General features: G+C 41.0%; 1 protein-coding gene across 1 annotated transcript; it reads right to left on the bottom strand.

Annotated features, from left to right (window-relative positions):
• Window positions 1-5917: 5917 nt before the first annotated feature.
• On the bottom strand, window positions 5918-9775 carry smtnl1 (smoothelin-like 1). Its single transcript, XM_083891296.1, has 5 exons — window positions 9502-9775; window positions 7674-8263; window positions 7468-7582; window positions 7222-7373; window positions 5918-6502 (listed from the first exon to the last, which is right to left on the bottom strand). Exons 1-5 carry the CDS (start codon window positions 9583-9585, stop codon window positions 6124-6126), a joined length of 1320 nt encoding a protein of 439 aa, XP_083747422.1. The 5' UTR covers window positions 9586-9775; the 3' UTR covers window positions 5918-6123.
• Window positions 9776-11727: the final 1952 nt, after the last annotated feature.

The following is an 11727-nucleotide window of genomic DNA, read 5'->3' as shown; positions in this document are numbered from 1 at the left end:
CCTCACATCAGTGAATTTGCAGTTTAAGACTGTCGTCAAAAAAGTTTATAAAAATAATTATCTGAAAATCTTAACCTTGTCCTCTAATTTCATCTCTGTTGTGGCCTCTTGGTCACATACATTATACTCACAAGCCCGCCCCACACACACACACACACACACGTGTCATTTCATGAGTTGCCCAAGAACAATAGCCAGAGAGGAAGCAGCATTTCTTGGGGAAGTACAACAGCATTCCACACCAATGCGACAAAGCTGCCGGCTCATAAAACCACCACTGATGACCGTCGGATTACAACAAATGTCTGATCAGAAACACATTAAGTAATACTTGAATCATGTCTGACCACAGAACTATTTTAGCTGCTGGTGCATGACTGTAATTTCATAACACCACTTAATGGTCAGACTTTATTCATTAATTTGACAAAAAAAATTTTTTAAATATAAATTAAGAGTAAATATTACATATACAGCCATATTTCTTAGTTTACAACTAATTTCTGACTTTACAGATTTCAGGTGTGCCATCAAAGCTCAACAAGTTCATACTTGACAAATGTCACTTCAGTATGGCCAGGATGGAAAGAGGAACAATGCAAGGAATTTCCCCCCCAGTTTCCCTCAAACACCCCCACCCACTCACACACAGTGTAAAGTGTGACTAAACTAAAGTGAGTCACACTGTAGTTAATGTGGTGCAACAACGCTGCACTCTAGAGGTGAAAAATAGACTTGTCGGTGACAATAGATTTTAAAGAAATTTATGAAGAATTGCATATCCAGACTAGAAAACCAAGTACAAAACAAAGAGAGAGAACAGTGGAGGTAGTTTGTTTTTAAATGAAACACACGCACACACATACAAAGTGAAAAGGAAAAGCCCTTCTCTAAGGCCAAGACGAGTGATATAAAACAAGCCACATGTTTTAAATCCCTCTTCGAGACACAAGTCTGCAATGTAGTCAATTCATCCAAGAGCATGTGGCAGCTTTGTGAATGACTCAACCGTTTGGAGTTCAGCAAGCATTTCAACAGTTTCAACCGTTTACACTAACATTTTCTACTTTTGGTGATGTGACAGTACTGGGATAAAGACGTCCTAGATGCCATATTCAGACCTGCCAACCTCCAAAAAAATTTGAGTAGCAACGTGCCAGGGATTTATTGTCAATGTAATTGTTCTTATTTATACAAGACTATCACGATGGACCGAGGGGGATAAAGTCGATTTCGTCACTTGCAATTTGGGGTCGCTCCGGCTCTACATTTGTGTTTGACGCCCGGGATGGAGATGAGCGAAGTGATTGGTCAAAGTCGTCTTTTTCCAGCAGGCTAAAGTTGCTAAAGTTAGACCCATAGACTGTAGCCTGTGGTAGTTTGAAGTGACACATCGTAGCGGTGTAGTTTCATGTCAAAATGCGTATCTGCTACGCAAAATGCTTGGAGGTTGGCAGGTGTGCATACAGTATTTCTAAGTTGTTTCTCTATTGCTAGTTTTTCTTGATTTAAAAAGATAATACAAGTGTAATTTCAATGAAGTCATAAGTTGATAGACTGTATACTGATGTAGCCGTTGGTGATACAAAACATTTGATTCACACAAAATTTACATCATGGCACAAGTGTCAGTAAAAGACACAGGAAAAGTATTTTCACCAGCCACGGTCAGAGTATGCCATTAGTGTGTGTTATCATGTGCCGGCGCAGGTTGCTGGGGTTGTTGAAGCTGGCCGTGCACTGGTTGCAGCTGTACGGTTTCTCTCCGGAGTGAGTCCGCAGGTGGATCTTCAGGCTGCCGTTCTGTGTGAAGCGTTTCCCGCACTGTGAACAAGCGTAGGGCTTCTCCCCGGTGTGAATGCGCATGTGGATGTTCAGCGTGGTCTTGTTGACGAAGGACTTGCCGCACAGGACGCAGAGAACAGGCGACTCTCCGGTGTGACTCGCCCGGTGAACGATCAGGTCTTCGCGGTTGAGGAAACGCTCGCCGCAAAAGCTGCACTCTAGGGATTTGTTGACAGCGAGGGGGAAGATGTTCTGCTGCTGGGAGAACTGGCTGATGTGACTGGAGTGTCCCATCTGACCATCGGCTCCTATTTGAGTTGTTTTTATCGCAGAATTCAATGCCGCTGAAGCCATTTGAGTGGAAGAATTTCGTTCAACCTGTCTGTTTCTTACCAGTCCAACGCTGTTATCCTGCACCATCCTCAGTGGTGCACCGTCACTGGCACCAGTGGTGAAACTGAGAAGACTGTCATGACTGATGCTGTGATCTGGAGACAGAGAGCTAAAAGCCTGGAGCTCAGAGGCAGTGAAGAGGGTGTCGCTGTCCTCCAGAGGCCCTTCTCCTCGGCCGTGAACGCTCACGATTCTTAGGTCTTCATTATCACTCATCAGGCAGGAGGAGCCAGTAGGCTCTAAATTCTGAGTCCCAGTGGCAACACCTCCCTCCGTACCACAGCTTCCAAAGTCGTCCTGACCTGGTAAGACATAACCACAAAGGCCCCCGTTCAGACTTTGTATTAACATCTGTAAATCTGTTTACACCTGGCTTCAATTCAAACGTGTCAAACGAGATTGGATCTGGCTTCTCCCACCCCTTAAACTGCCCGATTTATCAAAGAATCACAGTTGGGCAGAGTCTGCTCCAGTCAGCATGGCTAGCTGGCACAGAAATCTGTTCAAGTGTGACTGGTCAAGACTTAAACCGGCAAGCGTGTGAGGGTAACAGTTAAATGTGTGATCCACAGTCTTCATAACAAAAGTCTGCTGAAACCAGACGCTTAGCTTGTCTTCCAAGTCTTTTTAAAACTGGTAACTACTGACTGTGAAAATTGTGTAATGTGTGTCCAGCTTTATTCAAATACAAACTGACATCACGTCTGTTTGAGTGAGAGCCAAGTGTTGTCAATCTTTCTCCGATGGCAGGAGATGATAAACACTGTATTCACCTCCAGCTGGCCCACATCCTCCAACATCGTCTTCATCTTTAATTAGGATGACATCTGGACTCTCCACATCTGCACACTAACAAATAAAGAACACCCGCATGAGCATTTTTGAATGGAAAGAGAAGTTAGTGACAAGTCAAAGTGAGTGCTGTGTTTACCTGTACTTGAGCAGCAGAGGGTGAGGTCTTGAGGTTTTCTGATTGTAGAGATATAGTGGGAGCTTCTCCGACAGCTTTTTGAGCCACAGGGAGCTTACTGACAACTACATGAGGAAAAAAAAGAAAAGGACATTGTTTTGATATTGCTGATAATTTCACTGATTACAGCGTGGGTGTGCTGCTAAGGACCAGAGGAATAAAAGCTCACTAAATAGAAACCTGTGACACTTCTGAGGATTTGAGCCACTGGAAATAGTTTCTATAATTTCTTCAGCTTTAATTCAGCAGGGGGATAATGAATATGTAGAGAATTTTTCAAATTTTGATAAACTTTTGCTCCATTTTCATTTACGACAACAAAATCTGGACTTTAGCCCCCCCCCACCCACAAAAAACCCCAACAACAACTAGTAATGAAGATAACTATTTACTAGCTACTCTCAACAGTATATCTGTAATTAACATGTTCCTTGTCAAAATTAACATGTCAGATATGCACACAATTACATTCTTCCTATTCACATTTGTCATTCCAGTTCAAAATATCTTAAATTTTAACAGACAGTTGCAGATATCAACAATTCAAACTACAAACTATGGTGGCCCCGAGGTGCAAAACAAAGTGAAAGTGACACGAAAAAAGTTGTTGATATATGAATTTATACTTTTCACAGGAAAAAACTAAGAACAAAGTATATTTGTAAAACGTATCCAGTCTTGCTATCACGTTAATCCTATTATGACCATGTTTGATTGATTAGTACCAGGAAGGACTGACGTGGAAATGCAACAGTGGTTATTAGTAGTTTATTCACTCCTGATAAAATAAGCTTTGTGTTAGAGCAGGTTTAGTATAACATTAACATTATCATTGACAGAAGTGTTACTGATTCGGACTACAGGAGGTTAGTCGTTAACTCTCGTACGAATTCGGAGGCCGTGTTTCTCTTGTTACCTTGTAGTTTAGCCCGTGGTTTGGGGACGTTTCCCCTGACCGAGGAGAAGCGACTCATCGGCCGGTTGGTCCTGGTCTGCAGCCGAAGGGAGAAAACCTCGCTCCTCATCACCTTCATCCTCATCCTCAGCGTTTCGTTTTCCTTCAGGCTCTGGGTTAAGTGAAGGCGGAGCGACGACGAGCTCTCCGAGAAGAGCTGACTGATTTCCGTCACCGCCGCCTTCACCAGCACGTCCATTATGGACAAAAGCTGTGACTCCAGGTTCATGCTGCCTGTCGGCATGTTCGTACACATGTTCCACCAAACTACACCGACACTTTCTTATGTTGTTGTCGGGAAACGCTCGACCCTACAGTGAGTAGCTGCGCTGTGAGAGGGCCACACATTACGCCACTTCCGGTTCCACCAGCCTGATTACCGTAATTACTGAGTAGATTCGAGACCTATGCCGAGCTGGTTTAAAGACACAGTGTGTAACATTTAGGAGGATTTATTTGTAGAAATTGAACCTACAAGTATGTCTGTAATGGCTTTAAAACAAAACTATTGTTTGGTTTTCTTAGCCTGAGAATGAGCAGTGGGTAATGGTCTTAATTTTACAATTCTTAATTTTTCATTCACAACCTGGAACATCAAAGGAATATTTCTACGCATTGGTGTTCCTAGACAGGCTTGAATACATGTGAACAGGAATGTAACTCAGCAAGTGGAAATAAATGTGCAAACCCTTCATAGACTTTTTCTTGCCTTTGTGATTGACACATTGATTGATTGAAACAGTGCCTACGAGTCAAGCCCACTGGAACCTTACTACAGCCGAAGACTTTCAGTGGCTTTGGAATTAAAGGTGCCATATGTGAGAATGTGGCCAAAAATGGTTACTACATTCAAATTCAAAATACTGAGGTCTTTTAGGTTTAGTTTTTTGACGTAACTGGCAACCCGTGGTTGCTCGCCAGCTGAGACTCTACTGACTGCAATGATTGGTAGACGGCGGTAGGTGGCGCCACATGCCAAAAGATGATTTCAAAACATAAACATGATTTGCAGTCTGCAAAATATTTTTTTTAATGCAAATATTTTGGCTGTACTGTGTACAAAGGCTAACAACAAACAGAATGTCTCTGTTTCTCACAGATCTACACACATATCACACAGTAATCATTTTTAAATGTTTTTAGAATGAAAATGAGAATGATGTAAAAATGACCATTCACTCTGATGTGAAGAATCACAATCCCTGTCTAAATAACCACAATTAGATTTTTATTTATTATCATTCAGCCCTGAGACCCATGAATTTGACCTCTAGACTGGGCTACCTCTAGAGTAAACATTTAGGGTCGAGACTCTCCATGCTCCAAGCTCCATGCACAGGTCTCTAAGTTTTAGGTAATGTAAATTTCATTGTTCGCTTTCTGTGATGCTCCATGTGGACCTCATTCTGGATCCTACTCTTGTTTTGGTCAAAAGAGACAACGCTCACTGATCATGGTAACCATGGAAACTTAACTGAGGTTCTATGAGCATACACACACCTACAAAAGAGGACAAAAATTCCAAAATGGAATTTGAGATCAGGCACACGTGTGTGGACAAATAGCCTGACAAAGACTCTTGTCTTCATAGTATGAACATAACTGCAGGCATGTACGTGCATGCAGAAGTGTGAAGCAGCTCTCCACTGATGTGGTAAAGAAGACCCAGTCCTTAGTCTGGATATGAATTACAGCTTTTTAGACTGAGGAACACCTGAGCTGTACCACCATTATGACCGAGGTTAAAACACAGTGTTGTAAATAAACTTTTTTCAGGTAGCAAACTCATTCCATCCATCATATTGTTGCCATAAAGATTTTTATTAATAAACCTGTTATTTTAAGTCAAGGTTTTGTACAAACACAACAAATATATTTGTCTCAAATTAATGTGCTCAAAAACAAACATGTCAGTAAAAGGAAACACTGTCAAACATACACAGCTGTGTAAATGTAAACCACAGGCTTCAACAGTCTGTTTGGTCTTCTCAGTCTTTCAGTCACTTTATAATGTATTTGTCTAAGACTCTGCCTCCACTAACGCTCCTCCACCTTCCTCCATCTTGCAGCTCTTCAGTGCATCCTCCTCCTCCTCAGCAGTTCTCTCTGGATCAGCACTTTCTCCCTCTTTTTCCTCTTGGTTCTGCTCCGTCCCTGCCTCAGCCGACTCGCCTTCATCCTTCTTCACCGCTCCATGTTCTTCTCCTTTGTCTTTGTCTTCTTCCTCATTAGCACACTTGTCTTTATCCTCCTGCTCTTTATCCTTCCTCTGTTTCTCTATTTTGGACAGGCCGTGGCAGAGGGACTGCACGTATGTGAACACACACATGGGATCCGGATGGTTGCCCATCATGAGCATGTCAGACACTTCCAGCAGAGGGCAGCAGTCAGCCAGGGTCCTGCAGGAAGAACAGACAGAGAATATGAAGAAAAAGTTAAGTTTCTTCAACTTGTTGAGTAAATTGTAAAATTGCAAAATTCATTACATTATTAACTGTAGTTAGATTCGTGGTGACTTAATACAACATATTTTCAACAAATAAACATTAATCAGTAATTCAATTATATCCTTTCAGTATAATGTAAATCAAGTGAATCAAGAGTCTCACAGTAGCTCAAAAGACGCCCAAATGACAAGAGTCTAAAAGAAAGTCAAAAATGTATCAGCTGACTTTCAACAATGCAGAAATTAAACTCAATAATCAACTATTTTTCGAGCAATTCTGCCATCTGCAGCTTTAATTTGAGACTTTTTTTGAACCCAGGAAGAAATGCAGGCTCTAGATTCATTTGCATTAATTGCTAATCCTCAACGACAGAATACAATTCAAAATAAGATAAATCTGTAATGCATTCTCCTTTTTATTTAACTCATTAAGTTGTAAAAATGTGGTGAATTTACCTACTTTTACCTGAAAATGTCGGCATGTATAGCACTTTTTTTGAATCCACTTTTATTGTGAAAGTTTTCCTTTGCTTTTTAAGATACATTTTATTGTATTATGTGTTGTGGATGTATATAATGCCTGCCTAAAAATTTTTAATTGTACATGCAAATCCTCAGAAGTAGATTAAAGTGTGAGAGGAAACGACGGAGGGAGAAATAAATACTTCATACTCTGCAGTTTCAAAGGCCAGAGTGAAGTTTTTCTCCCTCTCCTTTTCACTGAGGGAGCTGAAGTCAAAAGCGTCCGGAAAAAAACGGTGGATCAGCGCACAGAAAGCCAGGCCGTTGCTCCAAGACGAGGAGAAGTTTTCTATGTTGACACCCTGAAAGATGAAGGAACGGGACATGCATATATTCATTTAGACATTTAATGGTCCAAAAACCTGGAGTAAAGTGTCAAACTGATGTTCAACTGACCTCATAGTTTCTGGTTTTACTGCGACACCACTGAAGCATCTTCTGTTTGATCGTAGCTCCTGTGGCCACAGCTGCAGATGACCTCTGAACTTTGAAGTTACGGGCTATCGGTGTCCTAAAAGAAAATGTCACAGAATGTTATTGTTTCCCCACAAAACCCACGATGAATGATGTATAAATATTACACTGTCACCGTCTAAACTTACTCTGGTGCACCTTGTTCAAACTTGGCAATGATGCTGTTTTTAGTGGCTGCTCTCACAGAGCGAGCAGATTGCCTTGGTCGGGACACAGAAGAGGAAGGAAGAGCGCTCTTTCTTTTGGGCTTCCCTTGCTTTTCTCCATCTTTTATCTTTCCTTTGTCTTTTATCTCTGCATCTGCTTGTTTTTTCTGCTCTGACTCTTTGGCTTCTTTTCCACTCACGTCTTTCTCCTCTTGAGTTTTGCTCTCATCTCCGTCCTTATTTTTGTCCCTGACGTCCTCTCCTCCTTTCCCACTCTTGACCTCTTCCACTTTCTTGTCTTGTTCCAGCTCGCCCTCTCTGTCTTTTCCTTCATCTGTCAGTGCAAGATTGTTTTCAGTGGATGTTTTGTCTTTATCTTGTCCCACTTCTTCACGTCTCTCGTCGCGATGAGGCTTTGACGTCTCGTCCATATCTGCAGTGCTGGCGTCCTCTCCTCCACCTCCACCCTGTGGTGTGACGGTCTCCTTCATTTCCCTTTGACCTTCAGCTGTCTCTTTGTCTGAGTGTTCTGTCTCTGTGTCTTTATTCATCTCAGGTCCTGGTTCTTCTGCCTGTGGGATAAGAAATTATTAACCTTATTATTAGGCATCGTCTATTTAAATCTCTAAATATTAGTTAGTAGTCTGGGTCACAGGGCATATTTTTTCAAAGAGAATACATTGACAGTGTTGTTTAAAGGTGCCATATGTAAGAATGTGGCCAAAAACGGTTACTACATTCAAATTCAAAATACCGAGATCTTTTAGGTTTCGTTTTCTGACGTAACTGGCAACCAGTGGTTGCTAGGCAGCTGAGACTCTACTGACTGCAATGATTGGTAGACGGTGGTAGGTGGCGCCACATGCCAAAACATGATTTCAAAACGTAAACATGATTTGCAGTCTGCAAAATGTTTTTTTTAACGCAAATATTTTGGCTGTACTGTTGTTGGCGAGTTCAGTTTGTTATATGAACATTATTCCTGAGTCTCTGTGACATATTAGGAGGATTTTATGGCCAGTTGCTTTAGATTTATTACAATAATGCACCTTTAAATAATTAGGAACATGGAGGACAGCATTACTGTAAAACTACTTTGCTTTAGGGTTATTACGAACAATGTAATGTGAGACCTGAAGTCAAGTCTGGGATTTGTGGAGTATCTCAGTTATCTCAGGATCCAACAGAGCGCTTTAACTTTAAGCCATCACCTATTTCACAGGTTATTTTCGAGCTAAATTTTTATATTTAAAGGTTTAATAGTATTTAAATGTTTTGCAAAGTACCCTATGTCAATGTCAATATTAATCCTGCTGTGTTTTACATGCAGCTGCGACATTCAATCGAGGTCAGGCTTTAATCAAGTAGTGACTCATCAGTGGTACTTGGAAAATTCACTGTGTGTGTGTGTGTGTGTGTGTGTGTGTGTGTCTGTGTGCTTGTATTTGTTACCTCTTTCTGACCTCGTCAGGATCAGTGGTCCACATGGAGACCAAAACCTGCAGAACCTCATTTGTGAGGAAGTTTAGAGCTAAGATTTTAATTGTGCTATAATGGTTTGTTTAAACTGTCTGAATGAATGGAAGTCAATGTCCAGTGCTGCACAGACTTTGAGTGTGTGTGTGTGTGTGTGTGTGTCACATGGAATGTGACCAGAACCACTTCTCTTGTCCTCCTCCCTCTCCATGACACCTGTCATGGCCACAAATACTCACACAGACTATTCCTTATACAGAATATAATAACTCCACCAGTCATTGTAAGACATTTTTGTCACTCTGCACTCTGATAAAAAAAAGTAAACAATCACCTGGTTGTTGTTGTTGGTCGTATCAGTCTGATGAGTCGTCCCTGTAGACTCAGATGTCTCCAGGCTTGACGACTCTCCATCCATGATGCTCAGATAAGTTTCTTTATTCCAAGTCTCTGAAACGACCCCTCGCTTCCCGTTGAGCGTTCAGTCAAAAGGTGAACGGTCCTCAGAAGATCCCTGCTTTCCTGTCGCGGTCACCCTTTCTGCTCTCCTCTGTCTGCACTGGCTTGCGTTTGTGATGTCTGTGTTGGTTCGTGGATATCTCCCTTGGCCCGTCTTCATCCAACACCCCCTCCACCCTCTGCTCTGTGAGAGAGTTCCTCAGCTTCTTCATTTGACCTTTTGAACAACACACACTCCCGAAATAGAGCCACAGTCCAGTGGGCCGGGCAGCTGCGTCTGCTGTGGAAACCGTGGCTGTACACATGCAGGCTGTGTGCACACAAACACGTGGGTACTATACGTGCACGCTGTCCATTAGAAGTTACATTCAGGATAAATCTACAGTATAATTTGGCAGAAATTTTTAATATAATATTTAATTTAATGTATGATGTATTGTTTTTAATGACTCCAGAATGAGACTTTAGAGGCCACTATATTTTTACAATGGCTCTCATTAAACAAACTAAACTTCTATTGATTGTTTTTTAGGGAACACTGAAGGATATTCAGCTGCAACATCAAACTTTCCCAATAACTGTTGCTAAAATGTACACACTGTACCTTGCAGGTTCACAAAATAGGCTTCCTCCAATGGTATTTATATAAAATGCCTCATGTGGAGGATAAAGTGGGAAAAGATGGATGTGTGAATGGAGGTTTGTGTACACTGTATGCGTCCCAAAATGTTATGAAAGTATATTAAATGCAAATTCTCATCCTTTATCAACAAGTCTTTATTGTTTATGCTTTACTTAATTACCATTATTGAAAAGCAGGCAAGGAAAATGCCGCACGTCAACCTCACTCGCTCACAAAGAAGAAAAAACTATAACAAAACTCAATATCTAAGGAAAAACAACACAACAATCTGTTAAATAGTCCAGTAACTCTCAGGACGACAGGAAGACTTAATGAAAAGGTTTATTTCTCATTTGTGTTCAATGAACACCTTTAGATAACTATTTGGCATGTCTTCTTTTGTATCCTGTTTACTTTCCATTATCCACTTCATAATGGTATAAATGAGGTATATATAAAAGTCCAGCCTCATCATCCACTCATTCAACACAGAACAGATGGGTTTAAAAATAAATATCTATCTGTATTCCCACTCTGTCTGTCATTATGTTTCCCCCCACATGGCTGTAAAAACGTCAACACCTTCTTGTGTATCTGTCCCTCCTGCTTACGGCCAGTCACTCATAAACAATTGTGCATCTGCTGCACATTTTCAAACATGTAGGCTTCCACTGAGAATGTGACTGACAATACAATCACTGTGTGTGTGTGTGTGTGTGTGTGTGTGTGTTTGAACTGACATTTTCTGGCATAAACCCTGACCTTGTCAAGACCAGATGTAAAAAAACGGGTCTTAATGAGGCAGAACCTGAGCAACGGTTTCATTTTGGGGCTAAGATTTGGATTTTGGTTTGGTCATGGTTAGGCGTTATGGTTTAGGTGGGGCGTAATGCTTGGTTTAGGCTGTACAAACAAATGGAAGTCATTGTTGGAACAGCAACGACAAATTAAGTTTAGGTTTAGGACATTCCTGACATGGTTTAAACACAAGGTGTTTAATAAAATATGACCCATTTGATTCTGGAGTCAGATGTGAGGCCATCCATAGAAGTCTTCATGGGAACACTTGTGTTCTTTGCAACCTTCTATTCTTTAATTTTCACTGCTTAAAAACTCTAGTATAGTATGGGATGTAGCATGCATGGTGTAATGTATTTTTAAAATAACCTACTGTGGTTGCTGCCAAAAATGAAAATATATAAAAGTAAATAGAAACATAATGCATCCATCAAATATTATTTTGACCTTGATGGGATTTGAACTTCTGGCTCTGGAGTGAGACGCTCAACTGTTTAACCCTGATTGATCTGGCAGATTCCCTTTAATTAAAAAAAAAAAAAATTGGAGCAATAACAGAAGACTGGGTTCATATAAAACAGCATAAACTATTGAGAAATCCTCATGTATTTACAGTACTGTCTTGATACTTAAGTTTACGGTTTAGAAATAAGACAGTAGCACCTCGTATTTTCTGCAGCT

This window comes from Microchirus variegatus, assembly GCF_963457635.1.
Source record: "Microchirus variegatus genome assembly, chromosome: 6".
In the NCBI taxonomy this organism is placed as follows: Eukaryota; Metazoa; Chordata; class Actinopteri; order Pleuronectiformes; family Soleidae; genus Microchirus; species Microchirus variegatus.
This window is presented reverse-complemented; position numbering and strand designations above follow the sequence as displayed.

Excerpts from the sequence above, each read along its gene's own strand:
- smtnl1 (XM_083891296.1), bottom strand. The coding sequence starts at position 9,585 with ATGGATGGAGAGTCGTCAAGCCTGGAGACATCTGAGTCTACAGGGACG. Across the intron at positions 7,583-7,673 it reads TTTGAACAAGGTGCACCAGA|GACACCGATAGCCCGTAACT; the intron begins GTAAGTTTAGAC and ends ATTTTCTTTTAG. Across the intron at positions 6,503-7,221 it reads CTGGCCTTTGAAACTGCAGA|GACCCTGGCTGACTGCTGCC; the intron begins GTATGAAGTATT and ends TTCTTCCTGCAG.